This window comes from Scyliorhinus canicula, chromosome 4, assembly GCF_902713615.1.
Source record: "Scyliorhinus canicula chromosome 4, sScyCan1.1, whole genome shotgun sequence".
Lineage (NCBI taxonomy): Eukaryota > Metazoa > Chordata > Chondrichthyes > Carcharhiniformes > Scyliorhinidae > Scyliorhinus > Scyliorhinus canicula.
This window is the reverse complement of record NC_052149.1, coordinates 113,785,636-113,812,471: the sequence shown is the minus strand read 5'-3', so window position 1 is coordinate 113,812,471 and position 26,836 is coordinate 113,785,636. Positions and strand designations below refer to the sequence as shown.

General features: G+C 47.5%; 1 protein-coding gene across 1 annotated transcript in view; it reads right to left on the bottom strand.

Annotated features, from left to right (window-relative positions):
* Positions 1-26,836, bottom strand: part of LOC119964903 (astrotactin-1-like) — a 3,158,558-nt gene that overhangs the window by 1,901,906 nt on the left and 1,229,816 nt on the right. Inside the window, 1 exon segment of the mRNA XM_038795000.1 lies at positions 26,139-26,246. Coding sequence (XP_038650928.1) covers positions 26,139-26,246 — 108 coding nt within the window.

Below are 26,836 nucleotides of genomic sequence, written 5' to 3'. Positions count from 1 at the left end.
CGGCCACGACCAGCAGGACCACGACGCTAACCTTTCCAAATTTCTCCACACCGCCACTCTCCTCAACCTAACTGACAGCAAGGAGAATTGTGTGTTCAGCACGAACTGATTAGCCATCCTCGGCTATGTGGTTCAGAAGGGAGTTCTAGGACCCGACCCCGACTGCATGCGCCCATTCATGGAACTCCCTGTCCCCGACTGCCCCAAGGCCCTCAAATGATGCCTGGGGTTCTTTTCGTATTACGCCCAGTGGGTCCCAAACTATGCAGACATGGCCTGCCCACTCATTCAATCCACCCTTTTCCCACTGACAGCCGAGGCTCACCGGGCTTTCAACCGTATCAAGGCCGACATCGCCAAGGCCACGATGTACGCGGTCAACGAGACACTGCCCTTCCAAGTCGAGAGTGATGCATCAGACATCGCTCTGGCCTCCACTCTCAACCAGGCACGCAGGCCCATGGCTTTCTTTTCCCGCACCCTTCATGCCTCCGAAATTCAGCACTCCTCCGTCGAAAAGGAGGCCCAAGCGATCTGTGAAGCTGTGCGACATTGGAGGCATTACCTGGCCAGCAGGAGATTCACTCTCCTCACTGACCAACGGTCAGTTGCCTTCATGTTTAACAACACACAGCGGGGTAAGATCAAAAATGATAAAATCTTGAGGTGGAGGATCGAGCTCTCCACCTAGTTACGAGATTTTGTATCACCCCGGTAAGCTCAATGAGCCCTGTCCCGAGGTACATGTGCCAGCGCACAAGTGGACCGACTCCGGACCCTGCACGACACTCTCTGTCACCCAGGAGTCACCCGCTTGTACCACTTCATTAAGGCCCACAATCTGCTTTACTCCATCGAGGAAGTCAGGGCTATCACCAGAGACTGCCAGGTCTGCGTGGAATGTAAACCGCACTTCAACTGGCCAGACCGTGCATGCCTGGTGAAGGCCTGCCGCCCCTTTGTACGCCTCAGCGTGGACACAAAGGGCCCCTCTCCTCCACCGACCGCAACACGCACTTTCTTAATGTGGTCGACGAGTATTCCCAATTCCCTTTCGCTTTTCCATGCCCCGATATTACGTCTGCCACTGTCATCAAAGACCTCAACACCATCTTCGCTCTGTTCGATTTCCCCGCCTACGTACACAGCGACCGGAGATTCTCATTTATGAGCGATGAGCTGCGCCAGGACCTGCTCAACAGGGGCATTGCCTCGAGCCGGACGACCAGCTACAACCCAAGGGGAAACGGGCAGGTGGAGAGGGAGATCGGGACTATCTGGAGGGCCATCCAGCTGGCCCTACAGTCCAGAGATCTCCCGGCCTCCCGCTGGCAGGAGGTCCTCCCCGACGCACTTCACTCCATTCGGTCGCTCCTATGCACCGCGACTAACGAAACCCCCATGAACGTCTCCTTGCCTTCCCCAGGAAGACCACCTCCGGGGTTTCACACCCAGAAGTGGCTGGCAGCTCCAGGACCCATTCTCCTCCGTAAACACATGCAACTCCACAAGGCGGACCTGTTGGTTGAGAGGGTACAGCTACTCCACACAAACCCGCAGTACGCCTATGTAGCGTACCCCCACGGCCGCCAAGACACAGTCTCCCTCACGGGCCAGTTACAATCTGGGTCCCCACGTACCCCCCCCCCCCCCCCCCCCCCCCCCGCCCCGGTGCCACCCTCCCTTCTCCTGACGCAGCCCCCACTCCAGGACAATCCGTCCTCCCCTTGCTCCCACCCGGGGATGAAGAGGATTTCGACACACTCCCGGAGTTACCGAAGACCAAGCTGGCGCCTGAGTCGCCACCAACACTGCTGCGCTCTCAACGACAGATCCAGGCGCCCGATCATCTCAATTTGTAACCTCTCTGTAATTTTAAAACCAATCTGTATGTATATAGTTTTTCACCATCCCCGCTGGACTCATTTTTAACAGGGGGTGAATGTGGTAGTCACCACTGTTGTATTATTTTGTATATATGGGTATTACGGTAAGGCCCCTGTAATATAGGTACAGTGGTATATTCTTGCTTGCTGGCTCCGCCCAGTAGGCGGAGTATAAATGCGTGTGCTCCCCGAACAGCAGCCAATTTGTCAGCTGCTCCAAAGGCCACACATCTCTGTGTAATAAAGCTTCAACTATATTCTACTCTCTTCGCGTCGTAATTGATAGCGCATCACACCACACCTCAGGCGAGGAGCGAGATTGAGAAGGCGGGCCTTCATTAATAACCTCAGCTGGTACGGGAATTGAACCCGTGCTGTTAGCCTTGCTCTGCATCAGAAACCAGTTGTCCATCCAACTGAGCAATAGCACTGCAGCAAAAGCTGATGTTCCTTTGTTGAGCGGAGTGGCATGATGACACAGTGATTAGCACTGCTGCCTCATAGCTTCAGGGATCCATATTCAATTCCAGACAAGGTTACTTGTCTGTGTGCAGTGTGCATTTTCTCTCTGTGTCTACGTGGGATTCCTCAGGGTGCTCAGTTTCCTCCCACTATACAAAGATGTGCATGTTGAGGGACTGGTCATGCTAAATTGCCTCTTAGTGGTCAAGGATGTACAGGTTAGGTTACTGGGATAGGGTGGGGAGTTGACCTCGGTAGCGTATTCTGTCAAAGGTTCAGTGCAGACTTGATGGGCTCAATTGCACTGTAGTAATTCTATGTTTCTATGAATATAAATATTCATATTAGACGTTAAAAAAAATTGAGCATACAGCTGAATGTTTTTTATGAAACTGAATTCAGTTTTTTTATAATCAGGATCTATAACCACCCTTGTCACTCTTTGCTAAATTTGCAACATTCATCGACATAAACGTTTCAAGGGAGTTCCAATATTGCATGAAGGAGGAAACCTTGAGTTAATAACAGAGTGGAATTATCCCATCACGGAGCCCACTACCCATTTATTGCTTTATTCAAAGACCCTTGAAGGTGACAAGTATAGGCAATGGTGATTAATCAATCTCTTCTTGGAGGTAGTATTTCGAAAATAAACAGTGCAGTATTACATATAGGGTCTAAATCATGCCAACAATCACTTTGAAATCTTGTTTGATCATCTAACTTTGCTGATAGAGGAATATTACTCAAGTCGAAATGCTTCATCTTCATTTTTTCGAAGTGCACGATTTATTCCTGTGTGCAAAAATACATTGTTCTTTCATATTCATCTCCTTCCTTGGTCCAATGTTGTCAGTCTCCTTTATATTTGTCACTGTGCCTCAGTTTGGTGTCAGTAGATTATCGAAAGAAACAGCATTTTCCATGCCCTTTTAACAAACAATTGCTGAAAATACAAATATTTTACATCTTCTGATTCCCAAGTTAACCAATTGACTGACCTTCTGAAAGAAGTCCCAACATATTTGTAAGGCACAATTGCCCAGAGCTTTTGACCAGGATTTCAAACCCAGGACAGACAAAAAAAATGAACACCTACCTTGCTCTGATTTTCCTGAGTAATCCGGGATCCTTCATATCCGACAGAAAACCTCATAGTACACAGCGCAGATAAACCAGGGCCGGGATTCTCCCCTACCCGGCGGGGCAAGGGGTCCTGGCTTGTTGGAGTGGCGTGAACCACTCCGGCATCAGGCCGCCCCAAAGGTGCGGAGACTCCGCACCTTTAGGGGCCAAGACCTCACATTGAGGGGCTAGGCCACGCCGAAGTGGTTCCCGCTCCGCCGGCTGGCGTGAAAGGCCTTTGGTGCCACGCCAGCCGGGGCCAAAAGGACTTCGCCAGCCGGCGTAGGTCCGCGCATGCGCCAGAGCATCAGCAGCTGCTGACGTCATACCGGTGCATGCGCAGGGGAGGGGGTCTCTTCCGCCTCCGCCATGGGGAAGACAACGGTGAAGGCGGAAGAAAAAGAGTGTCCCCACGGCACAGGCCCGCCTGCCGATCGGTGGGCCCCGATCACGGGCCATGCCACCGTGGGGGCACCCCCCGGGGTCAGATCGCCCCGCGCCCACTCCCAGGACCATGGCGCCCGCCCGCGCTGCCAATCGTGCCGGTAAGGTAGGTTTAATCCTACGCTGACGGGAGAGGCTTGTCAGCGGCGGGACTTCGCCCATCGCGGGCCGGAGAATCGCCGCAGGGGGCCCGCCGACCGGCGCAGTGCGATTCCCGCCCCTACCGAATCCTGGGTTGCGGAGAATTCGGGACACGGCGGTGGCGGGATTGACGGTGGCCCCGGGTGATTCTCCAACCCGGCGGGGGGTCCGAGAATCCCGCCCCAGATCTCCTTTTAACAGTACAAGCTACCTAAGTGGGGAGGGTAATTTTCTGCCAAATGGTGGATATCTGACATTGGGGTTCCAGATATCTACCATGGATTTGGAAATACAGAACCGAAAGACTATCTCTGAAAAAAAATAGAACTGTCAGCTTCCCTGATTGTCGCTCGGAGTAGGAATTGTGGCTTCTTGACCTCTGGGTTGTCCATCGGAAGATCGCTCACAAAAATCAGAGCAAGGTAGTGAAAGTGTTCATTTGTTTGTCTTATCAGGGTCAGAAACAGGGGCTGGATTCTGCGGTCTCCCAGACACGTGTTTCTCGGAGACGCACCATTCTCTGGCAGTGGGATTCACTACTCCCGCTGCTTGTCAACGTGATTTCCCATTGAAGCCACCGCACGCCACCGAGAAGCCCATTGGTGGGGTTGAGCTGCCGACAGGAACAGGGAATCCCAGGGGAATTCTGGCCAGGGTTTCAAATCCTAGTCAAAAAATCTGGGCTAGAATTCTTCATTTGGGAGATGATGATCCCCTGCCAGAGATGAATCACCACTGATTTGCATTCAAACTGGAAGCACATAAGCGCCGATTCAGTATCCTTTGCTATGCAAATTTATGCATGGCAGGGATTGCTAGGGATTCCATCCTGAATCCCGCGGTCGAATCGGCATTTTGAGTGGGTGGCCTGATAGTGAGTTCCGGTGGCTGAGCCTCTCCCCCAGCAACACAATTTCACCCCTCCCCCGACCACTGGATTTTGTGGGTCACCCCCACCATTCAAGGGTGATCCGACCTGACCCCCCCCCCCCCCTCCCCAGAAATCTTCTACCAGAGACATCCATTACAGAGATCCCCACCAGAGACCCCAATAAAAGAAACACCCACTAGAAAGCCCTCAGTACAGAAACCCTCAACAGTAAATTCCCCTTAAGGGAGACCTTTGCCTGGAAGCCCCTCAATACAGAGACGCCCACAAGTGACCTCCCAATAAGAGAGACCCCCACCAGAAAGACGCCCACCAAAACTGTCTCTCCACATAAGAGAGACCCTTATCAGGGACCTGCTCTTTATGGAGAGCCCCACCCGACATCCCGCAGAAGAGAGGCCCCCACCAGAGACCCCCATTACAAAAGCTCCACAAGAAACCCCCTGCATAAGCAAGACCTCCAACAGCCACCCCCACCAGAAATTGCCCTAAAAGAGAGACCCACACCAGCAACCCCGCATAATATAGACCAACACCAGAAACCTGCCATGAGAGAGATCTCTGCCTGGAAACCTCCATTACAGAGACCAGCTAGACAGCAGTTCAGACAAAGCGTGAAAAAGATCAATGCTTTAAAACTCACCTGTGCAATACACCTGCTGGCACAGGCAGAGCAAGCATTACCTCTAAATTCCTAGAAAAGGAAAACTACATAATTTGAGTTTAAACCCTTTCAGATCTTTGATCTGCAACAATTTCATTCATATCAATGTGAAATTGATTTTACTAAGCTGTGAGTCACATAACCCAGCTGTCTGGATTTGTTAATCCAATTTCCCTTCATGCTTGAGTGGGTTTCAAGTAGCCATATGTGAAACTAGCTGCAATGTTTATAAACATCTAGCTATGATTGACAGTTCTTGGACCACATCAAAGGCAGCCAAGTGCTTTCTGCAAAGTAAAAGAGGAAATGAGCAGCCTGGCACCAACCCCGTTCTTTGGCCAACGCTGGATTCTCTGCCACATCAGGAAGTCTAATACTGGCAGCAGGCGACAGAGAATCCAACCCCTGGATAATTGAGTCTTACAGATATGTTGGACTTCTTTTAAAAGGCTTTGGGCAGCTTTTTGGTTCCTCAGTGAGCATTTTTAAAAAAAAATCAGAACTCTCATGTCTTCCCCGCTTTCAGCAACTGTCAGTTAAACTGACAATTACTGAGAGCAGGATCTAACTGCAGACCAGTAATGGGAGGAACAGCAAGTTAAACATGTGAATGAGAAGAACTCAATTAAAACAGCAAGTCCGGAACCCCTAGCCCCTGGGTCTTGGTATTTGTAACCATCTGCATCCCCTCTCCTGGGCGCTGCTGGGAGGTGCTGGAGCAGCGCTCTGGTGCGCTCCAGCAGCACTAAACCCCTAATAGACAAGGGAGTCGAAGGTTACGGGGGCAGAGAGGAAATTGGAGTTGAGAGTATAATAAGATCAGCCACGTCAGAGCAAGCTGAAAGAGCTAGCTCCTGCTCTTATGTACAATGTCCATATGTTAACATGTATAAAGGGTTCTAAGTATTTAAATTACATTCTTTTTCCAGAATTTTCTAATATGTTGCTTATTTTGTTTATTCAACAGTTTTACCAATGTATACATCCACATGAATATTCCAAAACTGTGAACCAGTAAATAATATCAAGGAATGGAATTTAATCTAGCCCACTCTATTGTAATGATTATTGATTGTGTAAATAGCACACAAAATCATCCAGTAACTGCTGCAAGAACACATAATATCACATCATGTGAGCCATTATGCATTATAATGTGCATTTCTTCTCATACATATCCTGTGAAAAGTGTGGAACAATAAAAACGTACAATCATTATCATAATGTTCTCCTTTACCATGTAAAATAAATCAGTAATTAGAAATGGAGAACTTTTATTCATGCTAATGCACAATATTCATTTTTTTATTGTGTGTGTTGGGGGGGGGAAGGTGAAGGGGTGGCAGGCAAGGCTGACAGTTCGTCTAGGGCGCCTGATAAACCTGTTTTATGGCAAATCAGTAAAGCTAAATTAAAAAATTAAGGGTAAAGTAAATAGGCAACCACTTAAAGCAACACTGCATCAAAAAAAAATTCAAAAGGAAACTTAAAACATTAAAACATTAAAATAAAAGAGGATTAAAGGGGTTGATAAAACACCCCAGTCGCTGCAATGCCCATGGGGCATGAAAAGCCTCAATTGAGCCGGCAGACTTCACATGCTCCTTCTCCAAGGACATTCAGATGCGAACATAGCTGTGGAAGAGGGGCAGTCCGTCAGGCCAGGTGACCCCCTCAATTACCCACTGCCTGGATCTGTCGATGGAAAATGTAGTCAGGCCCAGGAGAAGGTTAAGGGTGCCTGATAATCTTTCACCAGTCCTGTTAATTGTGTTTCACCGTATTAATGAGACAAACATTAGTTGGGGACTCACCTTTGCCTATATGTACATAGGAGCAGGCTCAAAGCAGTGTTCTTGGCTGGAGGTGTACAACATGCAACATTCTCTCTAAATAAAAGCTTAAAAGTATATAAAGCCAAGGTTCCAGTGTCCTACCCTTCACTATTTTGCGATCTGAGTTATAACATGGTTCTGACAATACCACAAAAGAAACCTTCCTCTGAGTCATTTAGGCCACCTGCCCATGGCGGGCTCTCCAGGGGAAGAGACAGCTCATCATTGACACCATCGATGTCAATGGCCATGTGTGTTGCTCGGCGGCTGCACAGACAAGTAACTCACTGCGGGGTGATGTCTCTCGCATCACCGGATGATCTTGCTGGCAGGAAAGGTTGGAAAATCCCAGCCACAGTCTTGACTGAAAGTCATGTCCATGAAATATATACTGCCAAGGCATGCTACATATTCATTATTATAAGTATTATATGAAGCTTCTGCTGTTCAATAGTTACCCTGACTTTCGTACTCTCAGAAGTCACCCGTGTCAAGTTATATCCTGTTGGGCATTTAATATTTGCGCCTTGTCAAATTAGTATGTGGCAGTTTCCTGGTGTCTGACTGTGTTTTTTCTATCCATTAATATCTGAAGAAGGGTCATATTCAACTTGAAACATTAGCTCTGTTTCTCTCTCCACAGATGCTGCCAAACCTAAGGCATATTTCCAGCACTTTTCTGTTTTTATTTCAGATTTCCAAGACCTGTAGTATTTTGCTTTTATATTCTCTCCATGTGTGGCCCTGGCTCTTCTGGTATTTAGTACTTCCCTGGTGACAGGACAGAACTTGGGTCATCTCCAGTTTGCTGTTTCTCGAAGTTTGTTTTGGCTTCAATAGCACAACATGTTTTCCACAAATGGACCATGGCTGCTGTTTGATAGATCTCTAGGTTAACCCCTAGCCTGATGGCAATTCATGTGTTTATCTATGTTGAACTCAAACCCTGATTCAATTTGGTATTTACTCATATCTGGTCCTGCTGATATTTAATATTTTCCTTGTGTCCTGATCAGCAGTGATATTATGTAAATTTGTCAGGTCTGAGCTAAATGTAGGCAAATAGAAATGTAGTCAATTCTGGCACAGGAGCAGGCGAACAGGGCCTTTGAGGAGCTTTATAAGAGGTGGTATAGGTCGGAGCCTCTGGGGGATGAGTCGGATATGAGGGACGTTTTGGAGTGGCTGGAGTGTCCTAAAGTAGGAGAGGGCAGGGTTGAGGAACCAATGGAGATGGAGGACGTTGGATGGCGATGGGGAAGATGCAAACGGGTAAAGCACCGGGGCTGGTGGATTCCCGGTGGAATTCCATAAGGAGTTTTTGGATAGCCTGGTGCCATTATTGATAGCAATGTTTGAGAACACAGTGGCTAAAGGGGTACTCCCGGAGACGATGAGGCAGGTACCTATTTCGCTGTTGTTAAAAAAGGATAAGGACCTGGTGAAGTGTGGGTCGCATCAGCCAATATCTCTGTTGAATGGGGGTGCCAAGATTCTTGCCAAAGTGTTACCGCTTAGGTTGAAGGAGTGCCTTCCATAGGTGATTAGGGTGGGTCAGACTGGGTTAGTAAAGGGTAGGCAGATGCCCTTGAATGTGCAGCACTTGTTAAATGTGGTGTTCTCCCATCAGAAGGGTGGGAGCTGGAGGCGGTGATGGCACTTGATGCAGAGAAGGCATTTGATCAAGTAGAGTGGATTTATTTGTTTGCGGTGCTGGAACAGTTTGGGATTGGGCCTAAGTTTGTGGCATGGATCAAATTGTTAGATAAAGAGCCGAAGGTGTGTGTTTGTACAAATGAGATGAACTCGAGTTATTTTCAGCTGCGGACGGGAATGAGACAGGGATGTTCCATGTGTCCTCTTTCGTTTGAGCTGACGATAAAGCCCTTGTGTATTGTGCTGAGGAACTCAGATAAGTAGAGGGGGGTAGTGAGGGGGGGAAGGGGGCATGTGGAGCATTTGGGTGTCCATGTATGCTGATGACCTTTGCTGTATATTTCTAACCCGGGTCCCATGGCGGGAGATATAATGGGGCTGCTCAGGCGATTTGGGGCTTTTTCAGGATATAAATTGAATTTGGAAGAAAGCAAATGTTTTTCATTTGCGTTCCGGGGTGGCATCTGGCCTGGGGGGGTTGCCGTTTCGTGTGGCGACTACTCATTTCAGGTACCTGGGGGTGCAGGTGATGGGGACTGGGCCCTGCTCCATAAATTGAATTTTACGAGCCTGGTGGGTAGGGTTACATCAGATTTGTTGAGCTGGGAAAGCCTACCCTTATCAGCGCCAGGCTGTGTGCAGGCAGTAAAGATGAATATCTTGTTGCGGCTTAAATTTTTATTACAGTGCTTTCTGGTCTTCTCGCCATTGGCGTTTTCTATGAGGGTGGAACGGTTGATTTTGTCGGGTGGAACGGTTGATTTTGTCGCTTGTATTGTAGCCATCTAAAATGGCCACCTGCAAAGGACCATAGGAATTGTGGTCAACTTGGACACAGACAAATACACAGCCTCTGTGTATTGTGCAAAGAAGCCAGACCTGACAGAAACTTGCACCCATTAAAAGTCAATCACCATTTCTCCCAGGACAATAGAACTCGAATCAAGGAACGGCAACAGTAGCAGACTAAGCGGCGCCTCTTCCCCCTGTTTGGAAAGGCCTACATGCCTGGGACAATGACAGCTAGGACCCACCCAGCCACTGAGGTATCCGCCCCTTAATTGACCAGGATCAATGAAGGTGATCAAAACCCTATCGATCCATTGGATCTGGAGTTAGGACCGCCCAAAAGGGCGCGAAAGAGAAGAAGGCTAAGAAGTCCTGCGCTCTAGGGATCGGTCTCTTTTGGACCGGCCTGTGTGCGACCAATTGCAGCATATCAACTGGCCAAGTTCAAGGACCCGCGATCGCTACCTGAAGGACGAGCCCAGCCGAGACAAACCTGACTTTCCAACCGACCCACGTGGACACAGATAAAGGCCTTATCTCCCGCACAGAGCCAGTCATCCTGAAGTTAAGTAAAGGTCATCTTCGTTATTAAGTCTAGTTTAGTGTGCAGACGCGCGAATCATTGCATATAGAAATAAGTGTTGTGTTTGTTAATAAACTGTCTTTTGAACGAATATACCGGTTGTGTGGTCATTTGGTCAATATAAGCAACAGCTTGTGGTTCACATAGAAATAAAGAAGTCAACATTTATTGACGCCCCAGACAGGGCGGAATACTCCGACCCCCCGCTGGGTCGGGGAATCGCCAGGGGCCACGTAAATCCCGCCCCCGCTGTGGCCAGAATTCTCCGCCATCCGGGAATCGGCGGGAGCGGGAATCACGCCCCGCCAATCAGCGTGCTCCCCGCGCCGATTGGCATGCCCCCCGCGGCGATTCTCTGGCCCGCGATGGGCAGAAGTCCCGCCGCTGACAGGTCAATCCTGCCGATGTGGTTTAAACCACCTCTGTGCCAGTGGGAGTGGTGGGGCGATCGGACAACGAGGGGTGCCCCCATGGTGGCCTGGCCCGCGATGAGGGCCCACTGATCTGCGGGCGGAGCAGTGCCGGGGGGCACTCTTTTTCTTCCACCGCCTCAGCGGCCGCTGACGCCCCAGTGCATGCGCGGACTCACCCCGACCGTCGTAGGCCTTTCGGCCAGCCCCAACGCCAGCTGGCGGGCGCCAAAGGCCATTGGCGCCGGTTTTGGCGCCAGTCGGCATAGCGGGAGCCACTCCGGCGTGGGCCTAGCCCCTAAAGGTGCGGAGAATTCTGTACGTTTGGGGAGGCCCGACGCCGAAGTGGTGCTACGCTGGGGCCCCCCGCCCTGCCGGGTAGGTGAGAATTTCACCCGGGATCTCGATTAGAAGTGACTTTGTTACTCCGAGAGTGAGCCCACAGCTTTGAATTAAATTGGAGAAGAGAAAAACGAAACACAAGAGTAAGTTTCATCTCAATCAAATAACCGAATTTCAGAAGTGTGCACTAACCGCATGCGTAACTGACAGGGAAGGGTAAGGTAAACTAGCCAGACTTGGATACAAATCTAGAGGGATTGTGAACCGGAATATAGCCAGAAGCCATACCCATTGTTCGATCGATTCCTTATTCCCCCCGTTCCAAATTATAAGTAGAGAAGTGATGGCAGCGCAAATGTTAGAAAAGATGATGAATCCACAGCAGCAAGCCAAGGTTGCAGTAGTGACAAATCAGAGCAGTGCCCCATATGCGAGGATGTATTGAGGAAATATTTAAAGGGGAAAGGATGGTCCCTTTGGTCGAATTTTTGTGCAGGTCAAGGAAAGATAGGACAAACTTGGTGGGAGAATTTACGTGAAGTCTATAAGAAAAAGATCCAGCAGAGGGCAGCAGAACAGAGCTACTGATTGGCTGTTCCGGGGAGATTTGCATACGTGCAGTGTGGTCAGCCTAATTTGAAGGTGGTTTGTGGAGGGGCTGTTGTCAAGTGACAGTTAAACCCAACATACTTCCTCAGTGTTTCCCCCCTACCCCCTCCTCTAACCAAAAAAAAAGGAAAAGTCCAAAGACGTGCAGGTTAGGTTAATTGGCCATGCTAAATTGCCCTTAGGGTCCAAATTGCCCTTAATGTTGGGCGGAGTTACTGGGTTATTGGGTAGGGTGGAGGTATGGGCTTGGGTAGGGTGCTCTTTCCAAGAGCCGGTGCAGACTCGATGGGCTGAATGGCCTCCTTCTGCACTGTAAATTATAGTCCAAAAACGCAGTGAAGTTTAGAAAGCCAATGGCAATAGTGTGCTGCTTGGCACAGTTGCGAGGCACTGAGGAGGTTGTCGAGACGCTCCGCAGGCAGTTAGTAGAGAAGGAAGAGGAGAATGAGGGAAAGAGTAAGGAAAGCGCGAAAACTATTGAGGAACTCCGGGAGACGTTAGCCGCTAAAGACAGGGAAATCGCCGATGTTAAACGTGCCCACCAGTCTTGCATAGTACACCTTAGCAGCTTCCAAACCCAGTCCGACAAGGCCATTCAAGACACACAGCACGCAGTCTTGGTAAGAGAGGAGACTGAACATCAGGTCACCCAGTTAACCAAAAAGTGTGCCGATTTACAGGCAACTTTAAGAGCGCTCCACCAGTCCACAAAAGAACAAAGGCAGAGGACCATTGACCACGCTAAATTCCAGCCAAAGATAGATAAGCTCCAGTCATTATTTTCCGTTCAGAATGGTTTTATGTGTACCTTCGGGACAGACGAGATAGATGAAGAAGAGATGGCAGATTGGGAAGAATTAAATGAAAGTGCGCAGATGTGTGTAAAGAGAATGGAGAGTCAAAAGCAACCGTCACGCATCCCAAAAAGAAAGGCACCAACAGCACTGGCCGCACAGGTCGCACCAACCCCCACAGCTGCCCCGATACCCATGAATCCGGTCACCACGGAAAGAAGGATAAGGGATCAGGCAGGACCAGATATCACCTACATCACCCCACTTTCGGTAACTCAGTTAAGGGACGCTTGCACTAAAATCACTTCATTTCAACCCACCGCAGACCCCCAAAGGAGGTGGTGCGCCAGCAAAAGGTTATGTACAGATTAGACAAGAGGGAGGAGGTCAAATTGATCGTTATGAGCCTCAGCCAGTCGGTATGGTCAGCTTTGCCAGATCCCCAAAACGTAGGAGGAGGAACCCTAGCGGAAATGAAGGCCGTAATATTAGACGCTATCAGATACAACAAAGGGGATCCAGTGGAGGGTATAAACAAATGCAGGTCGCCTCTGGATACATTTTAAGGCAGTATATGGAAACTTAAACCGCGCTCACCTAGATGAGGAAGAAACCACTAAATGGTCCAGTACTTTAGTTTTGCATGCCACCGAAGCACGTAAAAGGGCTTGCGCAAATTATGACCCGGCAGATACCACACACAATGAGATTTGGGTGCTCAGACATCTATCTAAGGCATGGGAACAGTCACTACAGGATCAGATGGACCAAAACGGATTAGAAGCCACGATGTACCCCGTTAAAAATGGCCAGGAACCTACATGGACAAATGAGGGCAGAAGAGTGGAACACTACCCCCGAGAACAGCACCCCAGAGCACAAGGCCTAACCCACGCACCACGAGGTTCATGTTACACTTGTGGACAAGTAGGACATTTTGCTCGCGATTGGAGACAAAACCCCCCACACAATCAATGACCCCAACAACCCAAACCCCCACCCATAAACAATAGGCCAGACCACAATCGCCAGCCACGACAGCTAGAAGGCAACGTTCGCCGCATGCATACCCTAAACGCCCGCTCAGACAACCTCGCTTATAACTCCTTAGATTGGCGGTGTCCGGAGTCTCCAAAATGGGTTTGTGACACTCGCTGGTATAATGTATCGTGGATAGCACATATAGAGAGATGGTCACACCGCAGGCTCAGACTCTGCAGGTAGGAAGGGAATGGGTGACCAGCCGATAGTGCAAGAGAGCGAGGCAGGTAGTGGAGGAATATCCTGTGGCCATTCCCCTGCAGAACAGATATACCATTTTGGATACTGTTGAGGGGAATGGCCTCTCAGGGGAAAACAGTAACAGCCAAACTCGTGGCACCACGGTTGGTTCTGCTACAGAGGGGAGGAGTGATAAGTGTGACAGTGCAATAGTTACAGAGGATTCAATTGTAAGGGGAATAGACAGGTGTTTCTGTGGCCGCAAACGAGACTCCAGGATGGTATGTTGCCTCCCTGGTGCTAGGGTCAAGGATACCTCAGAGCGGGTACAGGACATTCTGGAGGGGGAGGGTGAACAGCTAGTGGTCGTGGTACACATTGGTACAAACGACAAAGATAAAAAAAGGGATGAGGTCCTAAAAGCAGGATACAGGGAGCTAGGAAGGAAATTAAGAAATCGTACATCGAAGGTAGTGATTTCAGGATTACTACCGGTGTAGTGATTTCAGGATTACTACCGGTGCCACGTGCTAGTCAGATTAGAAATTATAGGATATATAGGATGAATATGTGGCTTAAGGGATGGTGTCAGGGGGAGGGTTTCAGATTCCTGGGGCATTGGGACCGGTTCTGGGGGAGGTGGGACCTGTACAAACTGGACGGATCACACCTGGGAAGGTCTGGAACTGATGTCCTAGGGGGGCTATTTGCTAGAGCGGTTGGGGAGTTTTTAAACTAATGTGGCAGTGTGATGGGAAACGATGCGGGAAGTCGGAAGGTAGTAAAACAAGGGCAGGAACAAAAGGCAGTCAGCGGGAAAGTGTAAGGCAGAGAGGCAAAGAGTTAAAAATCAAAAAGAGCGACAGTACAAGATACAGTGACTGAGGGGAGCTCAGTGAATAGGCCGAATAATACTAAAAGGAATAAAACGGGAAGTAAAAACATAAATGGAAAGCGAAGCGGCAGGTTGTTACATGAAGATATGGGTTCAACGACAAAGAAAATTAGGAGAAACGTTAAGAGGAAAAATAACTTAGGAGAGGTTACTGATCAAGGTGTTAAGATTCAAAACAGAGGTATAAGAGCCAACGTAAGTGTACTTTACCTGAATGCTCGTAGTATTCGGAATAAGGTAAATGAGCTGATGGCGCAAATCATCGTGAATGACTATGATTAGTGGCCATTACTGAAACATGGTTAAAGGATGGTCACGACTGGGAGTTAAATATCCAAGGGTATCAAACTATTTGGAACGTATAGTAAAGGAGGTGGTGTAGCTCTGTTATTTAAGGATGACATCCGGGCAATAGTAAGGGATGACATCGGAACTATGGAGGATAAGGTTCAATCCATTTGGGTGGAAATCAGGAATAGTAAGGCGAATAAGTCACTGATAGGAGTAGTCTCAAGGCCACCAAATAGTAACATTATGGTGGGGGAGGCAATAAACAAAGAAATAACTGATGCATGTAGAAATGGAACAGCAGATATCATGGGGGATTTTAATCTACATGTCGATTGGTTTAACCAGGTCGGACAAGGCAGCCTTGAGGAGGAGTTTATAGAATGTATCCGCGATAGTTTCCTAGAACAGTATGTAATGGAACCTACGAGGGAACAAGCGGTCCTAGATCTGGTCCTGTGCAATGAGACAGGATTGATTAATGATCTCATAGTTAGGGATCTTCTCTGAAGGAGCGATCATAATATGGTGGAATTTAAAATACAGATGGAGGGTGAGAAGGTACAATCAAACACTATTGTTTTATGCTTAAACAAAGGAGATTACATGGGATGAGAGAAGAGCTAACTGAGGTAGACTGGGTGCAAAGACTTTATGGTGAAACAGTTGAGGAACAGTGGAGAACCTTCCAAGCGATTTTTCACAGTGCTCAGCAAAGGTTGATACCAAGAAAAAGGAAGGACGGTAGAAAGAGGGAAAATCGACCGTGGATATCTAAGGAAATAAGGGAGAGTTTCAAATTGAAGGAAAAAGCATACAAAGTGGCAAAGATTAGTGGGAGACTAAAGGACTGGTAAATCTTTAGGGGGCAACAGAAAGCTACTAAAAAAGCTATAAAGAAGAGTAAGATAGATTATGAGAGTAAACTTGCTCAGAATATAAAAACAGGCAGTAAAGGTTTCTACAAATATATAAATCAAAAAAAAGAGTGGCTAAGGTAAATATTGGTCCTTGCGAGGATGAGAAGGGAGATTTAATAATGGGAGATGAGGAACTGAACAGGTTTTTTGGGTCGGTCTTCACAGTGGAAGACACAGATAACATGCCAGCGACTGATGGAAATGAGGCTATGACAGGTGAGGACCTTAAGAGGATTGTTATCACTAAGGAGGGAGTAATGGGCAAGCTAATGGGGCTAAAGGTAGACAAGTCTCCTGGCCCTGATGGAATGCATCCCAGAATGCTAAAAGAGATGGCTAGGGAAATTGCAAATGCACTAGTGATAATTTACCAAAATTCACTGGACTCTGGGGTGGTCCCAGCAGATTGGAAATTAGCAAACGTGATACCACTGTTTAAAAAAGGAGGTAGGCAGAAAGCGGGTAATTATAGGCCAGTGAGCTTAACTTCGGTAGTAGGGAAGATGCTGTAATATATCATCAAGGAAGAAATAGCGAGGCATCTGGATAGAAATTGACCCATTGGGCAGACGCAGCATGGGTTCATAAAGGGCAGGTCGTGCCTAACTAATTTAGTGGAATTTTTTGAGGGCATTACTAGTGCGGTAGATAACGGGGAGCCAATGGTTGTGGTATATCTGGATTCAGAAAGCTTTTGACAAGGTGCCACACAAAAGATTGCTGCATAAGATAAAGATGCATGGCATTAAGGGTAAAGTAGTAACATGGATAGAGGATTGGTTAATTAATAGAAAGCAAAGAGTGGGGATTAATGGGTGTTTCTCTGGTTGGCAATCAGTGGCTAGTGGTGTCCCTCAGGGTTCAGTGTTGGGCCCACAATTGTTCACACTTTACATAGATGATTTGGAATTGGGGACCAAGTGCAATGTGTCCAAGTTTGCAGATGACACTAAGATGAATGGTAAAGCAAAAAGTGCAGAGGATACCGGAAGTCTGCAGAAGGATTTGGATAGATTAAGTGAATAGGCTAGGGTCTGGCAGATGGAATTCAATGTTGACAAATGTGAGATAATCCATTTTGGTAGGAATAAAAGCAACATGGATTATTATTTAAATAATAAAATATTAAAACATGCCGCTGTGCAGAGATCTGGGTGTGCTAGTGCATGGGTCACAAAAAGTTGGTTTACAGATGCAACAGGTGATTAAGATGGCAAATGGAATTTTGTCCTTCATTGCTAGAGAGATGGAGTTTAAGACTAGGGCGGTTATGCTGCAATTGTATAAGGTGTTAGTGAGGCCACACCTGGAGTATTTTGTTCAGTTTTGGTCTCCTTACCTGAGAAAGGATGTACTGGCACTGGAGGATGTGCAGAGGAGATTCACTAGGTTAATCCCAGAGCTGAAAGTGTTGGATTATGAGGAGAGGTTGAGTAGACTGGGACTGTACTCGTTGGAATTTAGAAGGATGCGAGGGGATCTTATAGAAACGTATAAAATTATGAAGGGTAATTATAGGATAGATGCGGGCAGGTTGTTTCCACTGGCGGGTGAAAGCAGAACTAGGGGGCAGAGCCTCAAAATAAGGGGAAGTAGATTTAGGACTGAGCTTCGGAGGAACTTCTTTACCCAAAGCGTTGTGAATCTATGGAATTCCTTGCCCAGTGAAGCAGTTAAGGCTCCTTCATTAAATGTTTTTAAGAATAAGATAGATAGTTTTTTGAAAGATAAAGGGATTAAGGGTTATGGTGTTAGGGCCAGAAAGTGGAGCTGAGTCCAAAAAAGATCAGCCATGATCTCATTGAATGACGGAGCAGGCTCGAGGGTCCAGATGGCCGACTCGTGCTACTAGTTCTGATGTTCTTATTATGTTCTTATTACAGCCCCTATGCCTGTCCAGATAGGAAATGTAGCCACTAAACACCCTGTTGTTTTAGTCGACCTACCCAACTGCAGAACACATCCTAGGTATAGATTTCATGAACTGTCATAACCTCTCCTTCGACCCAGTAAACAAGTGTGTCTGGCAGAAGTCCAAAACAGCCAGAGCCCTCGCTACGCTCTCAGTGGAGATTACGAAAACAGGATTTGCTCAGTAGGGGACTATTGGTTTAACCCTTCAGCAATTAGCACAGACGCAATCATTAAACAGGTCCTAGCCACACACAAAGGTGCTTTTTCCCAGCACAAGCACGATTGTGGGAAGATTCCAGGCACAGTTATGATTTCAGGTCCCGACCCCAAACCGCAGAAACAGTATGGATTCCCACAGCAGTCTGAGAGGGAAATTTCAAAAGTCATTAACAGTCTGTTAAAACAAGAAGTGCTTCAACCCATAGCTTCCACTAATAATGCCCCGGTTTGGCCCCTAAAGAAACCAGACGGTTCGTGGCGACTCACAATTGACTATCACAAATTAAATAAAGTTATCCCTTTAACAGCTTCCACCGTTGCCACGTGTCCTGCAACCATGTTTAAACAGGGAGTGCAAGCAAAGTATTTCACCGTGTGGGATATTAGCAATGGCTTTTGGTCCATTCCCAATACCGAGCTTGCCAATATAAATTTGCGTTCACTTTTCAAGGCCAACAGTACACATGGACGTGTCTCCTCCAAAGATTCCATAACTCCCCCTCCATTTTCCACATAAAGCAAGCTGCTGGTCTCTCGAAATTCTCCCGCCCCAAATGCATAGTTCAGTATATAGACGAACTGCTCCTGCAAACCGATACCAAGGAAGAGTATGTGGCTCTGTTAGCCGAATTACTAACCCTGCTCCAGTCCATCGGATGTAAGGTAAACCCCGAAAAGGCACAGATACTGAGGGAAAAGGTACTCTATTTAGGCACCATTATCACCCATAGCAAAGGCGAGATTGAACAGAAGCGAATTGTCTCCATTCTGAAATTGCCCCTGCCTGTAATGTAAGTGCACTCCGTTCATTCCTAGGTTTAGTGGGATACTGTAGGAATTACATAGATGGTTTTGCCACCAAGGCAGCCCCAGTCTCAGAGCTTCTGAAAAAGAACAGCCCATGGAATTGGCTTCCACAGCACACAGACACCATCGACGATTTAAACGCACACCATGCACACCTCCCGCAATACAAGTTCCCGACCCTGACTTGCCCTGTGCTATAGAAGTAGCAACCACTGACCGAACCCTATCAGCAGTGCTCCTACAGGAATGCCATGAACAATTAGGACCGGTAACCTGTGCTTCTAGAATTTTAGACCCCATAGAACAAAGATTTTCTGCCTGTGAACGACGCTTGCTTGCATTCTTTTGGGCAGTTCAGTATTTTGCTTATATTAAAGGTCTCAATCCAGTCACAATCTTGACCAAGCACTCACCCTACTCAACTTTTGTTCGATAGCAGACGAAAAGATGGTTCAGTTAACCAGATCAGAGCAGCTCGCTGGATACTCTTACTGCAAGGCAGTGACATCTCTGTGAACCGCACGAAGACCCCCACGTCTTTGGCAGACAATTTGCATTATGCAGGGACCCCACATGAATGCCAGATAATTGCAGCCAACCCCACACAGGACCCTTTGTTCCCAAGTCACTGCAACCACGTGCAGTCTGTGAGAAACAAGGTTCCCAAGACACAGGGGACACATTGAAAATCTATGTAGATGGCTCCTCCACTTTTGAGGATGGTGTGAGAATCACTGGATGCGGGATTTATATGGAGGATTCACAGGGACGCCCACTAGAAGAGGTATCTTTAAAATTGCCCAGCCACTTAGGTTTGCAAGCAGCAGAACTCGCGTCATAGCTTATGTAGTTGACCACCCGGCCACTTTTCCAATGCCTGCGGACTTACACTCAAACAACTTGTATGCATGCAACAGTTTAACCATATTCCTCCCCCCTCTATGGGAATCTCGAGATTTTGTATCCGGCGACAGAAAACCCCTACCCTCTGCCCCTTTACTGAAACACATTCTCAAAGATGCCACCGGCCGCACATACGCCATCATTGAAGTAAAGAACCATCACCGCACCTCCCCACCTGGTAATCGCAAGGCAGACGCCTTAGCTAAAGCTGGATCACGCAATGGTCACTTCTGGCAACCACCCGAAGGCGAACAGATGCATTCAATCCAGATTTCTCAAGCGAATATTGAGGATTTATCCCAAGCCCAGAAAGCAGACGACTCCCTAAAACAGGTACTGAATGGCACCTACCCAGCCCCCTATGATAAATGGAAAGACACACTCACAATACAGGACGGCATAGCTTCAAAAGAAGGAATTTATGTGGTCCCCACCCAAGACAGAAACCAGTTACCCTACCAATTCCATGACGGACACGGACATCAGGGAATAGGCACCACCATTGCCTATTTAAGACCTTTGTGTTGGTGGCCCGAATTGAAAAGCGATGTCCCACATTATGTTGAGAATTGCCTCATTTGCGCTCAGAACAATCCAGAACATTATGCAAAGAAGGGACAATTAAGAAAACACCCGACCTGTAGAAGGCCCCTGGATGAATCTGCAAATCGATTTCATTGGTCCCCCCCCCTCCCCCTGCAGAAACAGTTTCAAGTATGTGTTGGATATTATAGATACATTTACAACATGTGTCGAAGCATTCCCCACACGTTCAAACACAGCAAAGGCCACCACTAAAATTTTGACCCTGTTATGGGAGCGCCATTTTCAGAACCCCAAAATGTATCATGGAGTTCAACCAACCTCTCCCTTTAATGTATTGTTGCTTTTGAAGCACACGGCTTGGTCTCCAGGTGTGGTATTACAATTATGGACTCGTGGGTTTTTAAACACAAAACAATGTTTATTCCATGAATTCAACTTAACCTTTATAAATAAACATTAGATCACTTACCACCCCATCACTTCAAAGATAACCTTGAAAATAATACAACACTAAATAATGCCTCAAATTTTTCCTTCAAACCTCCAAAAGACTTAACACCTTCAAACAGAATCACATCAGGTTAAAGACATTACTATTATGAGTTTAAGTCATGGGCAGCATGGTGGCATGGTGGGTTAGCACTGTGGCCTCACGGCGCCGAGGTCCCAGGTTCGATCCCGGCACTGGGTCACTGTCCGTGTAGAGTTTGCACATTCTCCCCGTGTTTGCATGGATTTTGCCCCCACAACCCAAAAATGTGCAAGCTAGGTGGATTGGCCATGCTAAATTGCCCCTTAATTGGAAAAAAATGAATTGGGCACTCTAAATTTAGAAAAACAAACAAACATCAGTTTAAATCACCGAAATGATTTAAAGGTAGTCTTTCCTGGCAGAGATCACGGCAGATCCATCTTACTGCAAAAAACACAGACACACCCAAGCTCTTTTCCTCAAAACTGGCTTTTCCTTTCAAACAGCTCACAGCAAACCAGCCAAGCACTTTTCAGCTGCTCTCTCTCAAACTGAAACCAAACACTGCAAAATGGCTGAGCTAAAAAACCCAGCTCCACCCACACTCTGACATCACTTCAGTAATATGAGCTGCGTATTTCTTGAAGGTACATTGCTTAAACATCCATTTCTTAAAGGTACTCTCACATGACAACCCATCAGATATTTATGTGCTGGGGTCTTCCACGCAGCATTGAGTCAGACCAAGGTTCCCACTTCACCGGCAGGGTAATGCAAAATGTTATGACTTTTTTCAGCATCAAACATAAATTCCACGTAGCATACCACCCCCAGTCCAGTGGTACAGTAGAGCGCATGAATCGCACTTTAAAAACGGTGAGGAAAACGGCACAGCCGAACAACACCACTTGGGACACAGTTCTGCCCTTCACTCTCATGTTTATCAGGAACACAGTTTCCAGTTCCACAGGTTTCACCCCCCACACCCTTATAACAGGGAGACCCATGAAAGGCATTGAATATTTATTAGGGCTCGATTTGGCAAATCCCGCAGTCACCGCTCTCACCCACGAAAAAGCAGTTCAACAGGTCACAGAGAACATTAAAGCAGCACAACTGGCTGCTGCTGTCCAACTAGGCACTAGAAAGAGGCAGAGTAAAGCCAGCTTTGACAAAACGGCTCACCCAGTAGAGTACTCAGTCAGCCAGCAAGTTATGATCTCGTTGTAGAACCCCAGTTCCTTCCGATGCCCTAAATTTGCAGGCCCCTACTCCATTTCTGACAAAGTAAGCTCCTCTGTGTACAAGATAGCATACCCCAACGGTTAGACTGGTTGGTTCCACATCAACCAACTCAAAGTCTACAGATCACAATGTAGCCACGCCCACCACTTAACCTTGGCAATGGGAGACGATGACGCTCTGCCAACTGACGACTCAGCCTGACGACCACTCCAACCCTCCCCCCCTCGTGACGACACCTATCCCTCGACTCCGCCCATAGTCACAGGTTTCAACCTCGCAGTCGACTCTGATGAGAGTCTCAAGGAATTGACTGACATCCCTAGCAACTGCCGTGATCTCTCCACCGTCAGCTACCCTAGCCCCTGGAACGAGGTCTTGAATCTCCTCGACCCCTTGAATGACCGTCCCCACCCACCGACTGATCCTCCGCCCACCCCCAGCAACACTGCTTCCACTTCCAGTTCACCAGTTCCCGACTATCCTCCATCACGCCACTAACCCGAAACTCCTCTTTGGCACCATGACAATTCCTACCAGGGGGAGTGGGAGTTATGGAAATTAAGGACCTAGTTTTGGGGCAGATGTTTTAGCCTTTGTCTTGCTCATTGCTCATAACTCCCACTCTTCCCCCATCCCCGTGTGGTATTGTGTGAAGCAAATAATGGCATGATGGGAAAACTAGTCAAGTCTTCTTGGTACAATTGAATTTAAACTGATTTCATATAAGCTAAGGCACAGATACAAAATACACAGATACAGCCGAGGTCAACATGACCTGAGAACTGGGTGACTCTGAAATTCTAGATAAGGCTTGTTCGTCATGAACCTAGAAGCAGTCTCAATACATACCAAGCTGAAAAACTGTCTCTTCCTGTACGTAAACAAATTTGTCCCTTTCTTAAAACAAAGACAAGATAATGATATGAAACTCCAGTCCCCTAAAGGTCAGCAAGGTGACGCCATTGTAACGATTATTACTTATGTTTTACTTTCGATCAAATTCCTGACCAAGTTGTATTCATGTTATCTTGATCCTATAATGTATAAAAATCGCCTTATTCTTCTGTAATATCGCAGACTTGGCACGGACTCAGCAGTTTGTACTTGACTGCTTTCCGACTTCAAGTCACAGCCATTACTGATAGCAGTCAGTTCTAATTCGTAAATAAAGTTCAGTTTTGCTTACCTAATGAATCATGTTTGCATCTTTCTATCACAGTCCGGAAGCGGGGAAAATATTGAATACGACATTTGGCGCTGCGAGAAAAAATCCAATATCCTGAAGTGAGCTTCCATGAGGGACTGAGAAAAAGTGATCAAGGCCACGGCCGGAGTACAGAGACAGACGCCGACACAAGGTATGATTCACCTTGGTCTCTCTCTCTCTCGGATCTGTGCTGCGACCCCTCATCCCTGACGGACGTAACTAAACAGGTGACGGTTCTCGAATCTAAATTTGACTGTGAGTAAATGTTTTTGTTTGTGTGATTAGCCGCAGGTCAGGGACCTTGTTGATCTCGTTTTTCATCCGCATCAGATTTATACAGGCCGTCAGTAATTTTTTGGGGTCAGGGACCCTGTCAGTAATTTTTTGGGGTCAGGGACCCCGTCAGTAATTTTTTGGGGTCAGGGACCCTGTCAGTAATTTTTTTGGGGTCAAGGACCCTCCAATTTGATTTGGTACCAGAAATTTTGTTTGAGCGTTTTTTTTTTGCCAGGGGCACATTTTTACTGACATTATGCGACAAACTTTAGACACAACTAGCGGCAATTCCCCTCTATTTTTCATGTGTTTAAAAAAAGCAGTCCACTTAAAGCAACGAACAATCACTATTTATGAGTTGAAGAGATAACGCCCGCAAAAAAGGGATTAATGAATGTGTGAACGGTAAAGCGAAAGATTGGAAGACTTTAAAATTGTAATGTGAGCTTTGGGATAGAAAACAGTCAAATTGATAAAAAGCAATTTGGCAATAAGAAACCTCCTCTCACCAGACAAGTAGGGCTAGCTATAAGATTATAGGAAAGGCGGATCCTCCCAGTTGCTCTGGCATGCCGATGTTCCCCTATTCAAGCGATACGGAAGACAAGGAGGATTTGAACCCTGGATCCCACCTTCATTTTGCGCTCCCCAATCCTACAATTCCACTGCCCCAAGTCCTGACTCCCACTTCTGATCCCATTACCAATGAAACTCCCGCTAACGTATCCCCCGTAGCAACACGCACTCGGTCACGGACGCAAGCCGTCAATATCGAACAACCCTTCTCTACGGAAGACATGCCTCACACTTAGCATCCAGTCTTGCTGGCTCAAACACATGGGGCGGGATTCTCCAATCCCCTGCCGGGTCGGAGAATCGCTGGAGGCCGGCGTCAATTCCGCCCTCGCCGTCTCCGGCACCAGAGATTCAGCGGGGACGGGAATCGCGCCACGCCTGTTGGCAGGCTCCCCCCGGCGATCCTCCGGCTCGCGATGGGTCGAAGTCCCGCTGCTGTCATGCCGGTCCCGCCGGCGGGAACCAAAACACCTACCTTACCGGCGGGACCAGACGGTGCGGGTGGGCTCCGGGGTCCTGGGAGGGGTGTAGGGCGATTTGGCCCCGGGGGGTGCCCCCATGGTGGCCTGGCCTGCGATCGGGGCCCACCGATCGGCGAGTGGGCCTGTGCCATGGGGGCACTCTTTTCCTTCCACGTTCGCCATGGTCTTCACGATGGCGGATGCGGAAGTGATCCCCTCCCTTGCGCATGCGCGGGTTTGACGTCAACAGGTGCTGACGCTCTGGCCCATGCACAGACTTCCGCCGGCCGGCAAAGTCCCTTCAGCTCCAGCTGGCGTGGTGTCAAAGGCCTTTCCCGCCGACCGGCCGGGCGACAACCACTCTGGCGCGGGCCTAGCCCCTCAAGGTTAGTGCTTGGCCCCTAAAGGTGTGGCCCGATGCCGGAGTGCTTCACCCCACTCCATCCTGCCGGGACCCCCCCGCCCCGCCGGGTAGGGGAGAATCCCAGCCATGATTCTCTGAAACCGGCATTAGCTTTGATCCCGTTCCTAACTTAAAATGTTGCCGGAATTGCCTCCAAATCTTCAGCGTGGCTACCACCACCGGACTACCCGACTATTTACCTGGGAAAAATGGGAGTTGCGCTGTTGCCAGTACCCACAACCCCAAATCTCTACAACAGCCTGCTTCCATCCTCACCCACATTGCCTCCGGCTCCCTTCCCCTGCCCCGCACATTCTCGGCGTTCGCTGCCCAATAGTAAAACATCAGATTCGGAAGAGCCAAACCCCCCAACTGTTGCCCTCTCTGAAGCACCATCTTCCAAATCCTCACCACTTTACCTGTCCATACTGTTGACTTGTTTATTTCTATGTGTACCACAAGCTGTTTCTTATATTGACCGAATGACCACACAACCAGTAGATTAGTTCAAAAGACATTTTATTAACAAACACAAGACTTATATCTATGTGCAATGATTCACGCGGCTATGCACTAAACTAGACTTAATAACTAAGATGACCTTTATTTAACTTCGGGGTGACCGGCACTGTGCGGGAGATAAGGCCTTTATCTGTATCCATGTGGGTCGGTTGGAAGTCGTCAGGTTCGTTTTGGCTGGGCCCGTCCTTCAGATAGCGATTGCGGTCCTTGAACTTGGCATGGATGCTATGCTACAATTGAGGGGTTTCACAATAGATGGGGTCTGTATATTCTTCATTTTAAGAAGTTGGTTACCGTTAGCTGCTTGAGTGGGCGGGGTGGGGGTGGCGATTGCAGTGGGGCGGAAGGATAGGGCTATTCTTTGAGCTATTGGGGTGTTGACTGGTAGATGGGGGAGGGTTTGTTGTTCTTATTGTTTTGCATTGTTTTGTTTTTTGTTTTATGTATAAAATGTTAGAAACCAAATAAAAATATTTTCAAAAGAAAAAAGAAAGAAATGTAGTCGTAAGAATCTGTCTCCAGGTAAAAGGTCACATCACTTTGCAGTCAGCTCAGTTGATTTTCCTACCATTGAAACTTTGATCCAAAATGCTAGCCAAATGCCAAAAGAGCAACATGTCGTTTACTATCATACCTCTGCTGCGGCGTCTGCTGCGAGAAGGGTCAGTGTAAAATGTCAGCTGAGGTTCGTTATCAGCTTCCGTCCCAGAATCACCTTCAGGGTTCAAAAAGGCAGATCCAGCTGCAAAGAAGAAAAACAAGTTAAGAAATCTGTTGACATGGGACTCACGTTAGTAAGGAAAATGCAATGCCTGTTCAGTGGAACCTACAGAAATATTGTCACTTTTGATAAACCAGGATCATTTTATATGAAATCTTTGCTACAAAATTAAATGCGGGGTGGAAAATTGGGGGTGGGGCAGGTGGACATGGATGCATACACACGGCAGGGGAAAAGGACTGGGTAGGCCAAAATGTAACTTTCATTCTATGTGTCAATGACAGTTTTATGGTGTTGCTTCAAAGTTGCTCGTAATCAGTATATTTGTATGTTAATGTGTACATTTTCTTAGCTCTGAAATGAGTGTGTCAATTTATAGTAACTCAGCCTTTTGTACCTAAAAGGAAAGATTAGTTGATTTTATACTCCTGCTTTGGAGATTGCGAAGGAAACTGTGACACACGCACAATTAATTACAGATGACGATAAAAACAGTACTTTAAAAAAATGATTCAAGCTCAGTCTCTGTTGTGTTAGTGCAGCCCTGTTCCTTTGAAGTCAAGATATCGTGTTGTCTGAAGTGAAGGTTTGGAATTACAGAATTGTCTTAG